Below are 23,392 nucleotides of genomic sequence, written 5' to 3' on the forward strand. Positions count from 1 at the left end.
TGACCTCACACTGTTGTTTATCTTAAGAAGACCGACTTCTGTCAGTATTCGCAAAAAAAAATTTGAATTTTCTTTGTGATTGTGTATACTCAACGTGAGTTACGAATTTTTGGTAATAATGGTTATTTTTCAGAAATCTCAGAAGTGTAAATAAGAGCAAAATGTTCCCCGGGCCAGAAAAAAAACACAAAACTCAACAACAGCCTTCCTTCTTCTAACTATGAACAAAAAGTGAAATAAATGACACGATTATCTATTCACCTAGCTCAGATTTCAAGTTCATTATTAAACTTTTCAGCTTCTATCAATTCTGTGTATAATCAAAAGTAAAAAGTATCAGCGGTTACATTTTATTCGTCATTTTCCAGGTAAGTGGATAACTCCAAAATTCAGATGTTGACTTTAAAAGGAGGTGAAGGAACATCTCAGAGTGTCTGCCTTGTGAAACCCGGGGGTATATGGTGCTTCTTAATATTTAGTATGGGTCTGTCTGCCTTAGATTTTTTGTTTGTGATTGTTGATGTGATGTTTTCACTTTGATTAAATAAAATCCATAGCAGGATACAGCTGGAGAAAATGTGAGGCAGAGAATGAGAATAGAGTCAGGGTGTCTTTCTTTCTCGGTGGCAGGGAAGCTGTGCTTGCAGCACGAGGATCTTGCAAAGAAGAGCATCCCGGCCCTGGTGCGGGAGCTGGAGGTGTGCGGGGATGTGGCCGTCCGCAACAACGTCGTCATCGTCCTGTGCGACCTCTGCGTCCGGTACACGGTCATGGTGGACAAGTACATCCCCAACATCTCTGTGTGTCTGAAGGACTCGGACCCCTTCATCCGCAAGCAGACCCTCTTCTTGCTCACTAACCTCCTGCAGGTGCGCATGAGGGCTCGCCGGTCCAGCTGCTCCTGTCTGGGGGTCTGAGCAGTGTAGGCGTCGGGCTGCACCGTAGTAGAGGCACAGGTATTTGCTCACGTGCAGTTTCACATACCACTCTTCTGACGTTCTGGACAGACGTTTAAACAGATTGATACTTCCTAATACTCCTTCTGAGTGTTTGTTCAGAGATCCCGTTGTGCAGGGTGAAGTTTGTTTTCACAAGTAAACAGCACATAGAGAAAAGCACGTATAGACGAGTAGGTCTGGTTCCGATTCTGTGAACGGTCGGTGTTCCCAGACGGACGTTCATCGTTTGTACAACGAGGACCCTTGTGCTTGCCCGGGTGACCTTGCAGACATGCTCCCAGAGCCTGCAGAGACATGTCTGCGTGGACAGAGCTCGAGAGCGCGTGTGTAGCCTGATGTGAGGGGAAAATGCTATTTGACCTTTAAGTGAGTTGTGTGTCTGTTCTGATGCGTCCATGCCCTCACTGTCTCGTGCGGGGTGCAGCCGCCTCCCCGCCTGCAGGGGCGCTGAGTCATGGTCGGGCTCTCCTGCCCACACTCTCCCATGTGTGCGCCCACGGCCCCAGGGACAGGGGGCTGTGTGCTCAGGCCCCTGTAAGCGTGAGCCTTTGTTCTCTCGAGCAGGAGGACTTCGTGAAGTGGAAGGGCTCCCTGTTCTTCCGGTTCGTCAGCACGCTGGTGGACCCGCACCCAGACATCGCCAGGTGAGTCTTTTTCCTCACGCCAGCCAGCCGAGTGATTGGCCTAGTTTCTGGAAAAGATCTCTTTTTCTTTAAAATTGGTTTAGAGTTGCGTTATTTAGGATTTAGTGAGCCTTTGGCAGTTGCCAGAAAATTAGCCGAATTTTAAAATGCTGAGCTGTGTAACAAAGCTTTAGTTTTCACGTAAGTTTAAAAACAAAAAACAAAGAAGCCCTTGTCCAGATTGACCATCGAATAATCCCAGCACTGACCACATTTGCTGACACTTTGTTCTTCCAAACGGAGGAGTGAAGAGCAGTGTGAGCCTCTGTTGTGGTCAGCTGTCAGAGCAGAAGCCAGTAACTGTTGACTTCTAGGCCAGTACAGTAAGAGTTCAGACTTTCTTCTAAGTGCAGAAACTGTAAGTAAGAAATTCTAGGGATTAACACAGAATTGCAGTGTGAAATCATATAGTTTACAAGACTCCTTGGAAATGGGTGTTTCCCAAGAATTGGAAGGCAGGGGGACTGCCTTGCCACTGTTAATTCTTCCCCTTCTATAATTAAAGATTTATTTTCAAGGGGTTTAGAAATGATCTCACAGAATTTGCTAACCTTGATTATATTACATGAGTAATTCTTTTTAAAGCAAGTCTGCAGTTGGAAAATAGAATGTTGAATGCATGGCAGAAGCTACCACAGTTGGGAAGAGGTCTTTACAGATTCATTAACTATAAATAGCATATAGTAATGGGTCCCTCTGGTTCTAAATATGGTCACCAGTGGTTTATTCTAGTCCCATGGAAGGATTTCTGTTCGGTTTCCTTTGGGTATGTTTTTCCAAGGAGAAACATTTTACATAGTAAACTGGTAGAAGGTTAACATCCTAATTAGCACGTCTAGAGTCAGAGAGGAAAAAGCTAAGGCTGCTATGCTTTCTTTTTCTGTGTATAATTGGGAAAGAGATGGGGCAGCTATGCCGTGCCCTCTCACCTTCCCCCTCTGCCCCAGGCCGGCCCTGCAGCCCGTGTGCCACGTGCGGCCCAGGAGCAGGCAGAAGCACCAGTGCTGGGGGGCTTTGGGAGGACACACCCGGGAGGGGAGGGTGGGTGTTTAACCTGCATGTTGGTGTCTTCCCCTTGCGTCAGCTCCTCCACGTGTATGTTACAGCCTTGTTCGCTCCGTAGACCACATGCAGGGCCTGTTCCACAGGTGATGAGAGCATGAGTCAGAAGGAAACTAGGACAGGCAGACATCTCCACTGTAGTGAGAAAACCAGTACTTCTGGTAACATTTTCTCCGTCCCCCTTAAATCTTTCCATTTTATCCCTGCGATCTGGATTTGTTTGAACCATGGTAAAAATGTGGAGCATGATTTGAAAAGGTTTGAAAAACTAAATCTGTCCTCTATTTTTAGGCCGAAGGTCAGGCCTATCTGCTTACTTTAAACACCTTAATTTTTCCATATGTATCTGCTAAGACAGCTCCTCCCAAGAGACTATAGCAGCAGAGCCCTGTGAATTTATTTTTGGTCCATGTGGTGGATTTCCTGGCAATTCTGGCATGAACAAAATTGCATGACGTTTTTTAAAATTAATTTTTATTGGAGTATAGTTGATTTACAATGTTGTGTTAGTTTCTGCTGTACAGCAAAGCAAATCAGTTATACGTATACGTATATCCACTCTTTTTTAGATTCTTTTCCCCTGTAGGTCATTAGAGAGTATTGAGTCGAGTTCCTGTGCTATACAGATCCTTAATAGTTATCTATTTTATATATAGTAGTATGTGTATGTCAAGCCCAAGCTCCCAGTTTACCCCTCCCCTCGTTTTCCCCCTTGGTAACCGTAAGTTTGTTTTCTACATCTGTGACTCTTTTGGTTTTGTAAATAAATTCATTTGTACCATTTTTTTTGGTTCCACCTGTAAGTGATATCATGATATTTGTCTTTGTCTGGCTTACTTCAGTCAGTATGACAATCTCTAGGTCCATCCATGTTGCTGCAAATAGCGTTATTTCATTCTTTTTCATGGCTGAGTAATATTCCATTGTATATACGTACCACATCTTCGTCCATTGCTCTGTCCATGGACATTTAGGTTGCTTCCATGTCTTGGCTATTGTGACTAGTGCTACAGTGAACATTGGGGTGCATTATCTTTTCGAATTATGGTTTTCTTGCACAACATTTTTAATTGGTCCTGTAAACCCCCAATGTGAGGGCTACAAAATTGTATGACCTGTTTCCTCGTCTGTCCACTAGGTGGTGCCCGTGTAGCACAGCAGTCTGGGTGATGGCCAGGTGGCTGGTGGGCTGTTTCAGGGGAGCTGGGCAGATGCTCTGGGCATGCAAGAAGGCAGGGACCGGAGGGGTTTAAGGCAAGATGGTGACTACAGTGACGGGCCATGGAGATAGAGAAGGAAGTAAGGCAGAGATGGCTTGGTTTGGGAGAAAAAGGAGGAATTGAGGATCCAGAGGGCTCCCTGCAGGACACGTGAGGGGATGAGGGAGTCAGAAAGCTTCATGGGTCGGCAGGTGAGGGTGGGTTGTCCGACCTCAGAAGTGGGGGCTCCGATGTTGTGACACACAGTCCTGGTGGGGGGCAGTCCCTGAGTCGATGAAGCCGGGGGACCAGGAGGCTGTGTGGATACTGAAAGTGCTCTGAGAGATTGTCCCAGGCCTTCTGGGCTGTTAGAACAAGTCCCACAGACTGGGCAGCCGATCAGCAGCAGGAACTGCCCCTCTGCATTTGGAGGTGGCGAGCGTGAGGTGAGGCGCTTCCAGAGAGCACACCTCTCACCCTGTCCTCACAGCACCACGTCTTCACGTGGCAGAAGGGAAGGAGGGACTCGGGCTGCGTCTATAAGACGCTCACCCCATCGGTGAGAGCTCTGCCTTCGTGACCCAGTCACCTCCCAAAGGCCCTTCTCCTAATACCACCCCCTCGGGGGCTTGGTTTCCAACATAGGAATTCGGGGGGATACAAACTGGGATTCAGACCATAGCAGCGATGTTGGGGTTTGGAATGGAGAAAACCAGGAAGTACTTACCAAGTGGTCAAAACAGGCGTGTGGCAGGAGCGTCCAGAAGAAAGGCTGAGCCTCATGTGAGCCTGGTGGAGGATGTGGTTTCTCACCAGCAGCCTGCCCAGGGCTTCAAGCCCACACCAGGGCTTGAACCCGTGTCCCCTGCATTGGCACGTGGATTCTTAACCACTGTGCCACCAGGGAAGTCCCTAAACTGTGGAATTTATTTGCACAGTTGTTTAAGCTGGTTATTCACCAGGGTGCTTGCCCATCAGTCACCACCTGTACATGTTCTTGACTTAAAGTGAGTAGATGAGCATTTGACATCAAATGGAAGCCTAAAGCAGCCCGTCTTCTCGCAGAAGCATCACTGGATTCTGTCTGGTTGTACGTATTCATAGGAATGACTTCCAAGTCTGGCAGCTGCGAAAACCCTTGAAGGGTTAACTGTCATCGGATACCTCAGGGGTGAAGTCAGGTTGTTTCTTGGGGATGTTTTTGCTTGTTTAGTGGTTTTCTCCATTCGTGGTCACTGCTGGTTTAGCAGAGTGACCCTGTCAGGAAAGCCCCTCCTCTGACCCTGTGGCCTCCGCCTCCAGCCTGCTTTCAGAGGCTGAGCAGGTTTGTGTGGAGTGGACTGAGGGCGCTTAACGGCGCTCAGGCCTCCTCCCCAGGGAACTCCCTTTGGTAGGTAGAGTTTTCGCTGCTCTGTGGTTGCAGGGCGTCAGGGTGAACAGTCGGAGGGTTGCTGTTGGCAGCAGGTCACGTCACTGTCGAGATCTCTGACCTGCGTCCTCTGACTCGTAGTGGGTGTGTGTGCTGTGAACAGACTGAGTTTATCCTTAGCTTGAAGGAGAGCATCAGGGGAAGGGGCTCTCCTGGGATCCTGCGCGTCCCAAGGCCAAGAGCAAAGTGCTCAGACTGCTTGTTGCTGCTCCTCCCCCCAGGAGCGGCGGGGCTCCTGTCGGGTGGAAGTTCCACTGAGCTTGAACTGATGGGTCTGGCCGGTGTGACCGGATCAGAGCCAGCCTCCACTGCCTCGGGTTGACCCCCGAGCGGAGGCCAGGCCTGGGCGTTCGCTCGCCTGTCCGCGTGTGCCTGCTTTGGGGTCGTGGGCGCTGGGCCTTATGTGTCCCTCTTAAGCCTGGGTCGAGCGGCTGCCACCTGTGGCAGGTCCTTGTCCTGCTTACCCGAACTAACCTCTTGTGCTTAATCCCGGTGCTCGAGAAGGTTCAGAGTTCAATTGGGGTGAGAGGGTGAGGTTCACTCGTGGTGGTCGTTGCCAGCGGGTCCGCCTGAAGGAGCGGTTTTGGCGGTGGGGTGGGGGGGGAGTCCCACATGTGAGGTGTAGCTGAGTGACAGTGGCCTGTGAGCTTTGCAGGGAGAGCTGGTGGTGAGACCGGGGTTCACAGGGCAGGATGGGCCAAGGAGCCGAGTGACAGGAGTGCAGCTGTCGCCCACCCTCTCCACGGTCCCCTCTGTTGCAGGGTCTTGGTGTGACTTAGAGGCTGTCTTCCGGTAGCACACGGTCCCCTGTCCCCTTCTCCGCAGCACTGGGAAGTTCTGCCTGGCCCACCTCCTGCTGAAGAGGAACCCTGCCATGTTTTTCCAGCACTTCATCGAGTGTATCTTCCACTTCAGCAGCTACGAGAAGCACGAGAAGTACAACCGGTTCCCCCAGTCGGAGAGGTCAGCGCCGCCGGGGCGGAGTGTGGGGAGACGGGCAGCATCACCTCCTGGGCGTGCGGGTGGCTCCAGCTGCCGTTGGAAGTGAATTCCTCTCGGCCTCGCCCATGGGCAGTGCTCAGAGGGTCCTGTTCTGCCCTAGAGAGAAGCGGCTGTTCTCACTGAAGGGGAAGACAAACAAGGAGAAGCGGATGAAAATCTACAAGTTCCTTCTGGAGCACTTCACAGACGAGCAGCGGTTCAACATCACTTCCAAAATCTGCCTGAGCATCCTGGGTAGGACCGGCCGGCGTGGGGGATGAGACATGTGTGAAGGACCCAGCTCCCCTGCAGCCAGGGCCCCTTATGTCCTTGGCTGTCAGGTGTGCCGTGCAGGCCGATGGACCACCGGCTGTGCATCCCCCCTTGCCCCGCCCCCGGCAGCGTCTCTCAGAAGCCCATCTCTGCTTCCTCCAGCGTGCTTTGCCGACGGCGTCCTGCCCCTGGACATGGAAGCCAGCGAGCTTCTTTCGGACGCGTTCGAGGTGCTCAGCTCAAAGGAGATCAAGCTGCTGGCGATGAGGGCTAAACCGGACAAGGACCAGCTCGTGGAGGAGGAGGACCTGGCCCTGGCCAATGTGGTCATGCAGGAGGCGCAGAAGAAGCTCATCTCCCAGGTGAGTGTGCTACTTCTTGAAGGGGCCTGTACGACCCCCGTCCCGAGTTCCGGGTGTCTGCCAAGGCCCCGCCTCATTCTTCCCATTGGCCTCAATGCTCACCTGAGGGGTGCTGTTCTCCACCTGTGCCTGTGGCTCCAGTGGCTTCCGCAAGCCTGGACCTGCGAGCCTGTGGCCTGGCTGTGCTGCGGGCATCTCAGGCAGAATTGGTCATCTCTCCCTCCTACGTGTCTCTCTCATCGTGGTTCCCGGGGGCTCTGTTGTGGAGAAGGGCACCTTTATCTGCCAAGTTACCCTAAAGGGAGCCTGAGTCTGGCAGGCTAGGCACAGAGCGCTGCTTGGCTGATGCGTGTGAGGATTGGGATTCGAACAACATCTGTGGTGCTCACCAGGCCCAGGTTCTGGTACCGAGCCTGCATTGCCACCTGAGCCCTGAAGCCTTCTGAGCCCAAAGGAGTGGACTTTGGTCACATCCAGTGTGTCCCCAGGTCTTGTCCATTCATCCCACAAATCTGTCTGTCTCACGTTCCCACTAGCTCCGCATTTATTTAACCTGTACCATTTTCATCTCGTTTCTTTTTGTTCTGGGCTGTGCACTGCCTTGCTGCCAGGGTAATCTTTCTTAGTGCAGATTTGATCTTTTTATTCTCCTGCTTAAAATAGACTGAGGCAGAGAGGGGGAGCAGGGCACTTTTGGGGCCATGGATCGTGGGTGATTATCTAGATGCAGTGTTGGTTACTTAGCATATACTTGTGCCAAAACTCGTTCATCTGTTCACATAACACGGGCAAATGTTGTGGTATGTAAGTTACACCTCATCAATGATATCTTTAATAAGTCGGTTGGTGGCTTCCTGTCACCTTCTGGATAAAATCCCAATTCTTCTTCAAGGCACACAGAACTCCTGTGTGCACAGCACGCCCTTCCCTCCACGCCTCCTCCCATCCCTCCAGTCTGCTGACTCTTGGCCTCTGTGGAGATGTGCTCTCCTGCCCTGTGCCTTTGCGTGCTGCCGTTTCTGCCCAAGGTGCCCTGTCCCACCCCGTCCTCCCCTCCTGCCACCCAATCCCTACACGTCCCCAAGGTTTTCCCTGATATACATCCCGCCCTGCTCCTTCCCTCTTAGGCATCCCTCTTCCAAAGTCCCTTGACACCTGCCACTCGTCACCTGGCCACACATTGTAATGCACAGCCTGGCCTAGAAGTAACTTGAAGGCAAGGGTTCTTGGCCTCATTTCTGTAGCCCTGGAGGTTAGCCTTGTGTCTGGTAGAGAGAAGGTGTTGGATGATATTTGTGGAGTGAACGCGTTTAAGCCATTTTTTAAGGCTGTCCCTGTACTTAGCCTCTGCTCAGACTCATCTTTATTAAATTATTTATTCCTCTAGTCTTTGCCCTCCTGTTTCAAGAACTCTGATAAGACTTTTTAGAAATTAGTGGATTACAAGTAAGGAACATATACTAGTGACTTTAAATGAGGAAAAGAATAATTTTCAGATTCAGAATGACAGTCTTGCATATGTGGGCTACTGTAATGAGTTATTTTTAATTCTAAGAGATTTAGTGCAGACCTTTGTGGTTAGTGATTGTTCTTGGTGAAGACTGCGAAGGCACTGTGTAAAATACCCAGCACGTTCTAAATGTGTGCAGAGTTACAGAGGGGGACACGCAAACCGTCTCCTGGCCCGGCCCCTCCCACATCGCCCTCCCACCTGCAGGCACGTGATGTCCCCAGTCCCAGGGAGGATGTTGAAAGGAGGGGCCCGGTGAGGAGCCAGGGGTCCGTGGTGGGTTGTGGGGAGGTTTGGACTTGTGTCAAGTTCTTCATTCAGTTGTCCCTTGAGCAGTGTAGGGGCTGGGGCACCGACACCCCGCTCTTCCCACGTAGTTGAAAATCTCTAACTTACAGACGGGTTGTTCAAGGGTTAACTGTAATTCTAGTTTCTTTTTCTTGTTTAGAAATAAGAATAGTACTTGTCTGCATCCTGCTTTACAAAGCCCTCTGAGCGTTTTGAGGTAATGGTTTTACAGTCTCCCCGGCTGAGGTGGCGTTCCTCTCCAATCCCCAGAATCATATCAAAGATAAAAAGTAAACTTAGGTCGTGTATGAGATCGGCCACGCAGGCAGAACTAGGCTGAGGGAAAGTCTTTGTCTTTCAGAACTTTGTGCATCTCAAACAGTCTTCGTTTGTGTTACCACAGGTTCAGAAGAGGAATTTCATAGAAAATATTATTCCAATTATCATCTCCCTGAAGTCTGTACTAGAGAAGAATAAGATCCCAGCTCTGCGGGAACTCATGCACTATCTCAGGGTAAAGTCGGCCTTGGGATTTGTGGTTGGTGCCACGCCCCTGTTGGTTACTCAGGGTGTCTTGCAGTCCTTACCGTGGGTGCATCCGGGCTCGGAGCTGTGCCCCAGGCCGGCCTCTGACTCGGGGGGGAAGACAGATTGACTCCGCAGGTTCCTCAGAAGCTGGTCCTGCCTTTTTCGGGCAGTTGAGTCTTGTGTCCTTGCTGACAATTACATTCAGTTTTGAAGCTTCTCAGCTGTGGCTACAAGCAGAGCCCTCGTCTTAGTTCACTCGCGTGGGATAAAGTGGAAATGCTCATCGTTTAATTCAGGACTCCTACCTCCAACGCTGTCTCTGGGTTCCCAGTCGGGAGATGCTGCCCAGAGCAGTGGCTTCGGGGCATCCTGACCCTGGTCTATGCCGTGGGGCACGCATACATGCAGAGCGGACATAAATGAGGCCTCAGGCCTCTCTGCAGAATCTTTCAATTAGAAAGAAATGCAGCATTTTTTTCCTTTTTGTTTACACTAGGCTATTTTCTTCCTCAAAAAATGCTAAGCATTCTTTTCCAAAAAGGGCGCTGAAAAATTAGATTGAATAATGATTTTTCAAATATCTCTTTATCCTACCGAAGTGAAGGTGGGAAAGACAGGCTGACTGTGGAGAAAATGAGGACTTCAGGTCACTCATGTTTTTTTTGCCCTGCTAAACCTCAGGAATAAAAAGAGCTTAGGTCCTAGGTAGACTCCTTAAACACGTGAGGAAAGTAAGTCCCCGTTTCTGAGCACACGCCGAGCACGGCCACACGGCTTGAACCGAGGAGGGTGGCACGGCTTCGTGTGGGCCCCATCGGAGCAGCTCCCGCAGTCCTCTCCTCCACCTGGGAGCCTTGGGGCGGCTGGAGGACTGGGCGGGTCTCATCCCCTAATGTGGGGCCACAGTAGATCTTTTCTCCCTCCAACATGTTAGGGAAAATGGTTTCTTCCTTAAGGTAGAGAGGCTGGGTCCTGGCATCCGTCCTTAAGACCTGAGAGCATCCTCGCCCTGATGTGCTCATAGCCTCTGTCAGGATGTACAGATGGCTCCGAGCCGCAGCTACATCCCCTGAGAAAGCCAGCGTGGACAGCCCCCCGTGGCCGGCTCCAGCCAGGACACTGTGTGTTGCCCGCTCCCCAGCCTCTGGCTGAGATTCCTGAGGGGCTGCCTCGTGGCACCACAAGACCCTTTGAACTGGTGGTGACCCAGAGCCGAGCCAGCCTGCCCAGATACACCTCCACCCCCATCCAGCTGTCAGGGCAGTTCTGTGCCCTGTGACGGGCTGCATAGGCTAAGAATGGGGGTTCCGGGTTACCTGGCAGATATGTGGGAAGCGCCCAGGGGCTCGGGCCTGCTCGTGTGGCCAGTGCAGTGCAGCCGGCACTTCCTGGGCAGATACGTCAGGTTCACTCGTCGGTCGATGTAGTGGGACCGCCTGGTCTCGGCATGCTCCTGTTGTTGATGATGTCATGTGGGAGAGCTCACTCACTCATTCGAGAGAATGCTCATGGACGCCTTGGGTCTGTTTTAGGAGGTGATGCAGGATTACCGAGATGAAATCAAGGATTTCTTCGCGGTTGACAAGCAGCTGGCCTCAGAGCTCGAGTACGACATGAAACGGTACCAGGAGCAGCTGGCCCAGGAACAGGAGCTGGCGAGGCAGGCCAATACAGACAGGGCGGCCGCGAGCGCCCAGGGGGCGCAGGCCGGGCAGGTGAGTGGGCGGCCCCTCTCCATCTGCTCCCTGCCACCTGCCTCCCCAGCATGTCCCAGCATGCACTTGTGAGCGCGGTCGTCTGAGCGAGGCCCTGGGGTGGCTGGAGGCCTGAGGGTGTCTCAGTGTTCCCGTGTCCCGTGGACAGCATCGCCAAGGGCCTTCTCTCCGGTCGCCCCCGCCCATCTGGAAAGTCCTGAGTCCCAGTGTGGGGAGTGTGCAAGTTCCCGGAGAGCGAGGACCCTGCTGAGGGTCCTTGCTCTTTGATGGCAGAGAACCTGGTCTCCCCCGCAGCCCCCTCGGGCTGAGCTTCTCTCCCAGAATCCCTGACAGCCCTGTGAGTGCCATGCCAGGCAGCTGCCGGTGGCGTGGGTCTGAGACGGAACTGCTCAGAGGTGTAAACATTTCTTGACGTTAAGTGTTGGAAGATACATAGTCTTAATTTCTCTTCTGCGACAGGTTGTTCCGAGTTTGGAAATGTCAGCTCCTGCCGGCCGAGAAAATGGCACCGTGGGCACCGCCGCCAGCCAGGCGTCCGCATCCAGGCCCCATGCTGCCCACACGCCTGCACCTCTGTCCCTGGACACTGGGCCACTGAAGAGGCTGGTGCCCAAAGCCAGGTGTGCAGGGCCGAGTCACCATGTCCCCAAAGGCACCTCCCAGGTCACCCTGAGCATTGTTCGCATGTTGGCGCAGATTGGGTCTGAGGGAGGATGAGGGCGCGTCTCACCTCTGTGCTTCACTGGTGTCTTTGCGACAACAGGCCCATGTCTCCGAGCACCATCGCCATCCTGAATTCCGTCAAGAAGGCCGTGGAGTCGAGCGGCCGGAGCGTGGGGCTGCCACCCTTCACCATGTGTCCCGAGGGCCCAGGCGAGCCCACTGAGCGCGGTGAGTCCACCGGGCGGCTCCAGGGCTCTCGGAGACCCGGGCCCCCTTCTCCTTCCCCATCAAAGCATTTCTGTTTGTTGTCTTTAAACAAGGGACTTTGGGGACTTGGGGTCACAGGGAGTAAAACAATCCTGTTTATGATGGAGGATCTGGAGAATGGGGTGATGTGGAGACCCAGCCGTAGCGGTGAGGTGTGTGTGTGGTTTTGTGTATGCATTTGTGGTGGAGGTTGCGTGGCTTTGTAACTGTCCTGTACACAATCCCACGACCAAAGCAACACGAGGAGGGCTTCCCGTCACCCTTCTGCAGTGCCTTGGCAGCCATGACGTGTTGCTCACCTGCCCGTTCCTGGAAATGTAGGTTTTCTCAACGTTTTGAAACAAATCACATCACAAAGAACATCCTGGACCATACAGTCTTGTATGTGTGTGATCTTTAGGATTAACCCCCCTGAACGTCTTTAACCTTTTGATGGTCAAACTGTCGTCTCCAGTTTCCCTCAGTGACATCCCTGCCGTGGCCCATGAGAGCCCAGGTCCTACAGAGAAACACTGTTTCATAATTTTCCACTTTCTCTGCTGAGCTTTTTTTTTTTTTGCGGTACGCGGGCCTCTCATTGTTGTGGCCTCTCCCGTTGCGGAGCCCAGGCTCCGGACGCGCAGGCTCAGCGGCCATGGCTCACGGGCCCAGCCGCTCCGCAGCATGTGGGATCCCCTGCATCGGCAGGCGGACTCTCAACCACTGTGCCACCGGGGAAGCCCTCTGCTGAGCTTTATAGACGCAAAATTTTCATTTTCATTGCCACTTGTTTGAATCCCAGTGAGAAAAGGCCATTGTTTCTCGTGTTTGTAATTTATTTGTATCTTTCTGAATTACCTCTTTAAAAGAATACTTTATTTGGGACAATAAGTGTGTTGTGTAGTTCGCAAGTGTTTTTTCTCATTGGAATGTTTTGTCTCTGGGGCTGTTTGGGTTTTCGGAGAGGTAACGCTCTCCCATTTCATCCCAGTGTCCTCGCAGGGCTTGGAGCAGGAGTCCAGCGGAGCTCTTGACCTCATAACTAAACGGGCGATCAGCACCCCTGACCGTAAGTGGTTCGCGGGGACGAGCCGTTCTCCTGACTCTGCGGCAGGTACCGCGTGTGCGGGGGTCGCAGCAGAGCTGCTTCAGCCACGTCGTGGGGCATCAGGTCAGACTGGGCACAGCTGACCGCCGAGCTCTTCCAGGTGCTTTTACACCTGGTGACTCCTCAGGTGGCCAACACCTCAGGTGGCCAACACCTCAGGCCACCCGCTTCAGGGGCCAGGCGTCAGCGCTTGCGGCACTGCGCGGCACTGCGGGCTGCCTGAGTGGGCTGAGGCCTCCCCTGCCGGCCGTGAGGAGAGCCTGTGTCCTCTCTCTCCCACTGGGAGGTTTTTCTAATGTCCCGTGCTTTTCTTCTATTTAAAAATAGAGGTGAGTTAGAAGTGTGTTTATTCCTATCACTTGTTTTATATATAGCCTATTATCTCAAAACCCATAAAAACCGTTGAGAAAATTACTGCAGTATGAAGAAACTCTGCCTGTCCAGAGTCTGTAGTATGTTTGCAAGGCCCCGCCTGGCGTGGCCCATGGGCCTCTGCCCATCTCCCGCCACCTGCCCCTGGCTCTGCACCCCAGGGTGGGCAGTCCTCCCAAGGGTGCAGGAGCCCCGCTCTCCTGGCGTCCACGTCCTGGGGCCCCTCCCCCAGCCATCACCTCTTCACTTCCAGAAGAAGCCCCGTTTGACCCTCAGAGTGGATGAGGTGCCCCTGGCACCACACTTGCAAGTCCTTCACCGTCCGTCTGGCTTTGGTTTGTAACTGTTTGCTCTCCACCACGTCTGGGGGTGCTGTCCGGGCCTGGACGGCGAGGGCTGCGAGCTGGCGGGACGAGAGGTCAGGTGGTGGCCGAGCTGGGCAAGGACTTGGGTGCTTCTCTCCGGCCCTACTGCTTTCTCGGCACTGGTCCTAGGCGTTATTACAGGAGGAGCGGAACACGCCGTTCCCCGTGGTGTCGAGGCCTCAGGGCATTGGGCCATCGTGCAGTCGTGCTCCGTCAGCGGGCACTTACTGGGCACCTGCTGTGTTCTTGCGCCTTGCCTGGTGGTTCTGTTACCTGTGAGCTCTTAGAATACTTAACGGGTTAGAGATGATTTTCATCCATCGTCCTGTGAAGGGAGATTAATGGATGAACAGAACTCCTACCCCACCCCTCCCCAGATGATGCCTGAATCGTGACAGCTTTTGTCATGAAGAGCAGGGGTGATTGGGGTCTAATGTTACGTATGTAAAAAGCCACCCTTTTCGAGCAGAGAGTGCGGTGTATGCTCTGTGCTCCTGTCCTGGCCGTTCGGTGCCAGATGCTGTGGGAGGGAGTGCATTTCCCGTCCTCTGCTTGTCCCCAGTCCCTGCTCTGTCCTGGCCGCACGTGCCCCTCACAGTGGCTGCTGCCCCTCGGATTTGCACTGGAAGTGAGACTACTTCTCGAGTCTCTTGAATGTAAAATTCCTGGGGCTCTCTCCTCACACTGAACCAGAAAGAAATGCTGGAAGGTTTCCTCCTAGCTCTCCCTCCTCTGAGAATTACCAGATAACTTAAGAAGCCCACGTTCTGCCTTCTCTGGTTTATGTACCGGTTCTGTCACCACTTCTCAGGTGGGGTGACCATGGGGAAGTGGTCTCGGCTGCACTCGGTGTGGACATGGCATTTCTGCTGAGTGGAAATGAGGGATTTTCAGAGCCAGATTTTAACTGAAAATGGGGGGAGGCGGCGGGTAGCAAGTTCCTCTTAGGCTGTAAGTCAGTGGCGAAGGTGCTGCTGCCTGGACGCGCCAGGATGTGCGGGTAGGGGGTTCAGAGCCCCCGGGGGCTCAGGGTCTGGACAGCAGCGGTGGAAACATACCCTGCTGCTGCCTGTTAAGGGGGCGCGAGAGGCTCCTGGGCCCACGGCACCACGGATGCACTGACGCTAGCCAGCCACGGCGCAGGGGATGCCCAGAGCCTGGCCGTCCTGGCGCGTGCGGTGACAGCGTGCCTACCGGGTACGGGGTGGGGGCGTCTCAGGGGCAGTGGGGGCCGGGCCCCCTGAGCACGGAGCCACCGGGGTGCACACGCGGATCTGGGCAGATTTGCCTCTGGGGATGGGGGGACCCAGGTAGTAAATGACAGTCGTGGTTCAGTGTTTTCAGCACTTACCTTGTACCGAGTACTGTGTTAAGGACTTAACACAAGTGATCTCATTCAAACCTGGCAGTTCTTCTCAGGGAGATGCATGGGTTTTCCCTTTAGAGATTAAGAAACTCGAGGTTCCCAGAGTAGCTCACACAACCGGTGGGACGCAGAGCCCAAGTCTGACCAAGGTGGGAGGGGAGGTGGCAGGCGAGGGGACATCCGGGGTAGCAGCAGGGCTGCAGTGACCAGAGGGAGGGAGCAGGGCAGCATCTTCAGGGGACTCTGGAGCAGTGACAGGAAGAGCAGGGGGCTCTGCAGGGGGATCTGAGCTGCGGGTGGGGCCTCAGGCACAACAAGTGGCCGTCGAGAAGCCAAGGCTGTGCGCGCCGGTGCTCGGAGGGCGGTCAGGCCAGCGGTCTGGTCCTGCAGGGTGGCCCGATGATGGAGGCTGGGCTTGGGCACCGCGTGGGCCTGGGTGGACCCGTAGCAAGACCCGCATCTGACCTTGTTCAGTTTCTCTCCCTGAAGGCCTTCGCTAACCCTCCACTGACTCTCCCCTCCACCCAGGGACCATCCAGAATGTCACGTTTGGAGCGGGACTCAGCTACATCAGCTCACCCCGGACACCCTTTCCCGTCAGAGGCCACTCCCCACCGGCCAGGTCCACGAGCCGTGCCGGCACCCCAGGAAGTCTGGGGGTGTCGGAGGCCCCGGGCCAGGGGGACAACGTTCTTTGTCTGTCGCTGCCCGACATGCCGTAAGTTCCCCGGCCCCTGCCCAGAGGTGTTCCCGTTGGGAGGCGGGGAGCTGTCCCACCCCAGGTGACACGTCTATTCCCCCCAGGCCCCCGCAGCCCCCGCAGTGGAACGTGACATCTCCCGCCAGAGGAAAGGACAGCGCAGCCCCCAGGAGGTCACGCCGCAAGGCCCCCCTGAAAACAGCCAACTGACCACTGTGCCCCCGGCCCCAGACGCTTCCACTGTGAGCAAAGGGCTCGCCTGTGAGTCCAGCGCCGCCCAGCTTTTCACCTGTGTGGTTGTGTGTGGTTGGTCAACCTTTTCAGTTTCTCCTTATGAAATACCTGGTTGAAAAGTGTAAAATACTAGAGAAATGCCTTAAGCATTTAATACTGTAACTTTACTCCAGATGGAAGGAGGCTGCCAGAGGGCGGCTTCCCACTCTGCTTCTCCAGGGACCCTTGCTGGACTGGAGGTCCTGCTCTTGCAGAAAGGCCTCCTTCCCTGGCTTCTCCCCGCCGTGGCTTGTGACCCTCTTTTCCCGACTTCTGCCAGCCTGTGTCACGTGCTAATTGTGTGCAATAAACCGAGAATTTGTGAATTTAAAAAGACTTGGACGATACCCAGTCCCTTCTCACAAGCGCTGTTCTGGTCCGTAAAGAGCACAGTCCTGAGCTTTGGTAGCTGGTTTCAGTTCCTTATACTAAGTACATAGTTTGCCGTATCTGATGTCAAAATCTTGATTGTCATATTTTTTCTATTCTTATTTATAAATTGCAGACTTTTAAAGCTTTTTCAAATGAATAAAAGTATGAGTACAGCCTTCGAGTATTTTTAGCGCAGGGCTTTAATTGGTAGTCACTTAATTGACATCAAGTGTTTAAGAACCCAAATCTTCCCCGTTAGGGAAAAAGGACTCAATCTGTCTTTAACGTCCAGGTCCTCTGCCCCTGCCTCTGTCTTTCTCCTCACAGCAGACGTCTTAGCATAGACTACAAGTCTCTGCTTAAGAAAACCCTCTGTGTTCCTCACCTGGAGCAACAGCAGCGCTGATGACAAGCGCATAGTCCGCTAAGGGCTGTTCCCACAGGAGAGTGGCCTTAGGTTCCTCTGTTGGCGCCATCAGGTAACCTTAAAACACTTGTATGTGCGTGTTTTGTCCAAGAATGACAAGAAATTTGGTTGGTTCACATCTTAATCCCAGTTTTACAGAAGTAAAAGCACAGGGTTGCTGTTTGCGTGTCCTGCACGTGACGGGGTGGTGGGATGAGAGGGTGGATGTCGTCATGACCCCCCAGCTCCCGTGTGTATTGACACGCACGCACGGAGTCAGTCAGAGGGCTGCCCCTAAGCAGATACCCTCACCTCCGTCCAGCACTTCAAACCTAGGGCCATGCCTGACATGACACACGAAGGACAGAAATGAAGAGACCGAGCTGCTTTTTTTTTTTAGAAGCTTTTATAAATGAGGTTTAAGAAATACCAACTCACAGGTGTGTTAGTAGCACAGGTCTGTGGCACTGTGTACAGCTGCAGCCACACCAAGGCCCCAGCAGCCCACGTGGCCTCACGTCTCCAGCAACGTTTACATCTTAAAATCACTCGATGCTCCTTTTCTGTCTGCATTTTTACAGTGACGGGCAGCAACCTCCCAGACCCCACACTCACTCCTCTCTCCTCCGTCAGAGCCAGAGCCAGGTCACATGGCACCGGGGCGGAGGTTTTAGGGTACAAGAAGACTACCCCATCACTAGGACAACCGAGGAGGAGGCTGGAGCTGCCCCCACAGGCGGAAGGGCCCTACCCTTCTCCACCCAGAGGAGCTGAAGATGAAGGGACAATCTTAGGTCTGTCTGCGCTCTCAAGACACAGATGGAAGAAGTCAGGCACCCCAGCATGACGAGGTGCTGCCCTCTGCTGCTGCCAATACTCCATGACAGAGCGTTCACACGACTCAGAAAAGAAAGGGCAACGGAAGTCTCAAGTATTCAAGTAAGACACTGAAAGTTTCGTCCCAAGATGACTATGTTCTTCTACATAAAAACCATCCTGTAACACAGAGTCGGAGGCATCCTTCTGAGAAGCTCCTTGGTCCCAAGGGCTTCACGCTGAGTTAACACAGCGGCGTGTCTGAGGCTAAGAACAAAGGGTGCTGTTCCTGACGCTCCCACAAAGCAGGCAGCATGTGGGGCACGATCAGGAAGTTGCCTTTGACTCAGGCACACACTTTGCCCATCGTCAGTCGGACCGTCGCCGGCCGCCCTTCCTGCTGTTCTTCAGAGGCTGGCCTCGCGACCCTGCACAACAGCTTCCTGTGCGACGAGACAGAACCTGCGCTGTCTTTGTGGCAGAGAGGGACAGTGGGGTTCATTGTCTTTAACAGATTTGATTTCAAAACTGCCTTTGGCCCTGGACCGTCGTATGAACTACACAAGTAAGTAAAATGAATTTAAAAGCCAGACAGCAGGGCTGCTGTTTCCTGAGCCATCTTCAGCCAAAAACCTCTGTCCCAGGGAAGCCAGGCTGGGGTGCCACACCGAGGACCCCGCCCTTGCCGCCGTCCTGGGTTGACCCACGTGGTATGTGAATGGCACCCTTAGGTAGGGCTGATCCACGCACGGCCAGCGTCGGACAAGGGTGGGCTCAGGAGCCAACGCTACTCCGAGCAGGTGTGCGGCCCCACCCCGGGCACCAACCAGCACGGTCTGCACACCGCGTCTGTGGGTCTGGGGCAGAGGTGGTCTGAGGAGCCCAAGGAAGAGGCAGCTTGAAGCCAACCCCGAGAGCCCCTCATGTCTCTTCTGGAGAGACGCAAACAGACCAAGACAGTACTCAACTGGAATTTTCTTAAAGGTTTCCTAAGCACGAGGAACACTGAGTGGTGTTTCCAATTGAACAGGAGTAGCTTGGGCTCCTGCCTTAAGTTGAACTTTTAAAAAAAGAGGTTATTTAACATTGTATGACAACTTATTTACAGTTTAAATAGAAATTTTCAATAATCAAAATACATCTTTAGCAAAAATTTAGAATGTAAAATTTTATAAAATACCCATAGAAAAGCAGAACATAGTATCAGTACCATTTCAGATTTAGCAGAAGATGAAGGTCTTCCTTCAACACTGGGACCCGCCATGGATGAGCAGGGTTCCTACAGGTAAGAAGATTCCCTCCTTCTAACAAGCAATTTACCTTCCTGATTTGGACTGTTGTTATAAAATGCTGACCCAAAAAGATTCCCCAAGATGGACACTAGGACAGTGACAGCAAAGCCTCAGGATGAAGTGGCCTGACCACTTGGCCCCTGGCTCACAGGCCACCGGGAAGCCAGGTCACTGCAGCTGAGGCTCATGCCTTGACCCCCTCTGCCAGCCCTTCGATACCAATGCCGGCGCCACCTGCCACGGAGCAGATCACCATGCCTCCCGGGCCCTTGGCGCCCGCCCTGAGGCCACCCAGGCCCCGATGGGGTCGGCCTCGAGAACCCGGTCACTTTTTGGCCTTGTGACTGTGCCCATCTTGAGGAAAACTCTTTTATTCGTGTGGCTTGTTAAAAAGTAAGAAAGGAGTAGTGGTCAACTTTGGCCAAAACAAAAAGCTTTCGTGCGCGTGTCCAGCCCCGTCTGGCTCCCCTCGCAGGGCTGCTCCCAGCAGGGTCCCCCGTGGAGGTATCCACGTGTGCGTGCGGCTGTGCTGCCATCTAGATCACGAACGAGGACTTGTGTCTGAAGTCGCCCTGCAAGGCCAACACCGGGTTAAAGGGCAGCCCGCGGCCATGCAGGGCCCAGCGTGTGGTGGGAAGGGAGCCTGACACCGCTTCCCCACAGCGTGCTCTGAGGAGAGGCCGCGAGGCCTGTGGACTGAGTGCCCCGCGAGCGCACAGTCAGGGGAAGGGCTGAGGGCTCGCGCTTCGGACGTGACTCAGAAATCTCTTCTACGGACCTGCTTGGTTCTCAGGGGAATGTCATCTTCCCTGCTTGGGACACTGCAGCCTCTAGGCTGCCTTACCTCGTCGTCCGTCCTGATGTAGTTAACTCCATCTGGCTTCCCTGGGTTCTTGTAGCTGAAACAGAGGGGAGCCGAGTGACCACCGGTGGACCACAGAAATGCCCACTGGAGCTTTGTGCAGGTAGGACAGGCTCACCTTTCCCCGTTCTGCTTGTTGTTGATGAAGTAGCCACGTCTGTAGGCACAGCAGATGCCCACTGTGATCAGGGCCAGTACAGTCAGGACAACCAGGACTCCCCCAATAATCCCGCCGATGTTGAGGTCATCTGGAGAAGAGAAGGGGTCAGAAGACGCGGCCTGCTGCCCCTGCCCCTCCCGGCCCGGAACACCTCCGCCCACAGGCCACGACACCCACCCCCTGCGCCAAAGCTGTGTGGCACTGCCTGCGGGGCATAACAATCATCTGGGGACATTATTACTGGATGACATGGTTATACTACAAAGACAGCTAGGAGCCAGGATCATAAGGCAGAAAAAATTCTCCCTTGTCTAGTACAGCGTTCTTGAATGTGAGTGCACTGTTATTTAAAAATAAGTCTTTGAAATTTTGATTTCATAACGTCAGTTCCCAAGCTCTATCCGTAGAGAGTCCAGAGGTCTGGGGCAAAGCCCAGGAATCTTCCTCCTGCCGAGAGCAGCTTCCCAAATCTGACAGCAGCCAGAAGAGTCGCCTGGAGGCTGACTCCACAGGTGAGGGGGGCCCTGAAGTCTAACGCCGTCCTGCCCTCAACCCCCCCTTAGAGCCAACACCCCCAGAGAAAGAAGCACCTGAACAGGGCAGAATTACTGGGGCTAAACCCTGGGTTTCAGCTTACTGCAAAACGGTTAAACTTGATACATTTCTGGAGAACCTTGTATCTCGACAATTCTATCAGTTACCAAAGAAATGGAGTTCATGGAACGTCGTTAAGAGTTACAAGATGAGGAGAGGACCAGCGTGTCAGTCCTCCAGCTGCTCCTTGGTGCGTCCTCGCCTCCTCCCACCGGACCCGGGCAGAGCCCGTGTGCCCGCGCAGCGGGGGTCACAGCTGAAGGGCACCCACCGGCCTGCAGGGCAAGGCTCGGCAGAGACACTCACACGCTTCCATGTCCTGCTCCTCGCAGCGGGCTGAGCCCGCATCGTTGGAGGCGATGCAGTAGTACTGGCCCGAGTCCTCCTTGTGGATGGCGCTGAACACCTGTTTGGGGACTGGGAGTGAATGGGGACCCGACAACAGGGCTTGGTGCACAGTGAGCCCCCTCCATGCCAGGGGCACCAGAGCCGGCAGCAGCCGGGCTTCACGTGCCCGTGACTCCAACCCACTGCCTCCTCACTCCCCACCACAGGGTCATCCACGAACATCTGTGTGTCTCTAGAAGGACTTTTTAAAAGTCGTGCCCACGACACCACGACCGTGCTGAATGCAGCCAGCAGTTCCTCAACATCAGACGTGTGGCCAGGGAGCAAGTCCCAGATGCCTCCCGACTCTGCCCCGAGGACAGCACCGGCCAGGCCACCTATGCCCTCCTCAGTCACTGTCCCCCCCTTGGCTCTGCCCCCTTACAACTTTTCTGTCTGTAAAGGGAGGGCAGGGTCCCCAATGTGCGGGGCTCAAAGCTGCTGTCTCGTAAAGTTTACTGTCTCTTAATAACTGCTCTTCCCACGACACAGACGTGCGCACCCGCCCCCCTTCTGAGAGACCTTACCAGGGTGCCCGTGTCAGGGTTGAAGAGGAAAGAGGAGTTTCGGAACCGGGGGTTGGCCCTGGAATCTGTGGGCAGCGGCACGTCGTTGCGGTACCAGCTGTAATGCGGCCGGGGGTAGCCCTCGCCCTCCTGGCAGGTCAGCGTGGCCGCCTTGCCCACAGGCACAGCCCTTGGCACCCTGCACACTGGGGGCACCGGCTTCACTGCAGGAGAAGCACGGCAGGGGTTACGGTCAGCAACAGGGCCCTGTTCTTACCACGGCCCACAATGAACCTGCTCCAAAAACAAGAGAGCCAGCCAGGCTCCAGACGCTGCGTTGCGGGCAGGCCCGCTCCCCCGCAGCTCGCGCTGCCTGTGGTTGCCCCCGTAGGTGACCCCCCAGCGTTCCCAGTGCCTCCACCCCCTCTAGCAGGTGGACAGAAGAAGCAGAAGCTCCCCTTCTCTCCTCACCTCCAACCCAACGCAGGCAGCCTGAGCTTCCTCTTCCCCACCCTGCCCCGCCAAGCGCCACACCCTCGGGGACGTGACCGTAGAAGCAAAGGAAGGAAGGAAGCTGGTCTTCTCCCCACAGGCAGGCGCGTGAGCCGAGGGCAGGGGCCACCACCCCACGTGCACCCGCACCTTGCACAGTTAACTCGATGACAATCTCATCAATCTCCTTGCGGTCGTGCCGAGCAACCACCTCGCAGCGGTAAAGGGCTGAGTCCGTCCGGGTCACATTCCAGATCTTCAGAGAGGTTTTCCCCAGCAGTTCTGCACGGCCGGCCAGGTCTCCTGTACAGAAGACAGGGCACTGAGGGGCTCTTTACAGACAGCTCTGCTGCTTGAAGGAGGAGGTTCTGGGGCCATCTCTGGTGCCTCGGCAGGAAAACTACAACTGGCTCGTCTCCGTTCCTGTGAGAATGCCGAGCGCCAAGGGAGTGCCTGGGCTGTAAGAGGACTTGGCCATGTGTCTTTGTTGTTAAGGCAAGGGCCTCCTTTCCTTTTCATCATTCCCAGAAAGGGTTCCCCATTAAAAGAGAAAACAAGTCAAACAACATTAAAAGACAAACAGCTTCCACAAATGGTACTGGGACACCTGGGTACCCACATGCAAGAGAATGACATGGACCCCTACCTCACACCACACACCACACAAACCTTGCTGCACAAGCTGAAACAAACACTTAGGAAAAAACAGAGACGTGAATAACCATGACCTTGGACTAGACAGTGATCTCTTAGGTCACCAAAAGCACAAGCCCACACACACAAAGTTATATCGGCCCGCACGAGCCTTTCATAACAAATTAAAAACTTTTGTGCTTCAAAGGACAGAAGCAAGTAAGAAGACAATCTGCTGACTGGGAGAAAATCATATATCTGGCAAAGGACTAGTATACAGAACGTATGAAAATTCGCAATTCAACAAATAACCTAATTAAAAATGGACAAAGGATTTGAGTAGACATTTCTCCAAAAAGATAGACAAATAGCCAATAAGCACGTGAAAAGATTCTCAACATCATTAGCTGTCAGGGAAATGCAAGTCAGAACCACAACGAGATACCACTTCACACCCCCTAGGATGACTGGAATCAAAACAATGGATAATCTCAAGCGTTACTGAGGATGCAGGGAAACACACAGCCAAGGGAACGTAAAATCGTCCAGCCACTGTGGAAAAGAGCGTGGCAGTTTCTCAAAAAACTGAACATGTGATACCACATGACCCCACAATCGTGCTCCTGCTAATTATCCCCAAGAAGTGAAAAATTACGTTGGCACCAAAACCTGTACAATGTTTATGAACATTATTGATAATAGCCCAAAATGGAAACAACCCAAATGTACAGCAGTTGATGAAATGCGGCATATCTATAATGGAATATTATTCATCGATAGAAAGAAGAAC

The 23,392-nt window shown here is 53.6% G+C and overlaps 2 protein-coding genes across 2 annotated transcripts in view; one reads left to right on the top strand and one right to left on the bottom strand.

Annotated features, from left to right (window-relative positions):
• NCAPD3 (non-SMC condensin II complex subunit D3) overlaps positions 1-16,019 on the top strand; it is a 56,878-nt gene extending 40,859 nt beyond the window's left edge. Inside the window, exons 23-34 of the mRNA XM_065881553.1 lie at positions 631-869; positions 1,524-1,603; positions 6,158-6,295; positions 6,435-6,568; positions 6,749-6,948; positions 9,150-9,260; positions 10,807-10,989; positions 11,449-11,609; positions 11,753-11,880; positions 12,890-12,967; positions 15,638-15,827; positions 15,914-16,019. Coding sequence (XP_065737625.1) covers positions 631-869; positions 1,524-1,603; positions 6,158-6,295; positions 6,435-6,568; positions 6,749-6,948; positions 9,150-9,260; positions 10,807-10,989; positions 11,449-11,609; positions 11,753-11,880; positions 12,890-12,967; positions 15,638-15,827; positions 15,914-16,019 — 1,748 coding nt within the window. The remainder of the gene's footprint in view (positions 1-630; positions 870-1,523; positions 1,604-6,157; positions 6,296-6,434; positions 6,569-6,748; positions 6,949-9,149; positions 9,261-10,806; positions 10,990-11,448; positions 11,610-11,752; positions 11,881-12,889; positions 12,968-15,637; positions 15,828-15,913) is intronic.
• A 3,485-nt stretch (positions 16,020-19,504) lies between these two features.
• Positions 19,505-23,392, bottom strand: part of JAM3 (junctional adhesion molecule 3) — a 59,738-nt gene continuing 55,850 nt past the window's right edge. Inside the window, exons 7-12 of the mRNA XM_065881556.1 lie at positions 22,120-22,272; positions 21,499-21,701; positions 20,891-20,990; positions 19,949-20,078; positions 19,813-19,867; positions 19,505-19,540 (exon numbers count right to left, since the gene is read on the bottom strand). Coding sequence (XP_065737628.1) covers positions 19,505-19,540; positions 19,813-19,867; positions 19,949-20,078; positions 20,891-20,990; positions 21,499-21,701; positions 22,120-22,272 — 677 coding nt within the window. The remainder of the gene's footprint in view (positions 19,541-19,812; positions 19,868-19,948; positions 20,079-20,890; positions 20,991-21,498; positions 21,702-22,119; positions 22,273-23,392) is intronic.

The sequence above is a fragment of the Phocoena phocoena genome, chromosome 8, assembly GCF_963924675.1.
Source record: "Phocoena phocoena chromosome 8, mPhoPho1.1, whole genome shotgun sequence".
Taxonomy (NCBI): Eukaryota; Metazoa; Chordata; class Mammalia; order Artiodactyla; family Phocoenidae; genus Phocoena; species Phocoena phocoena.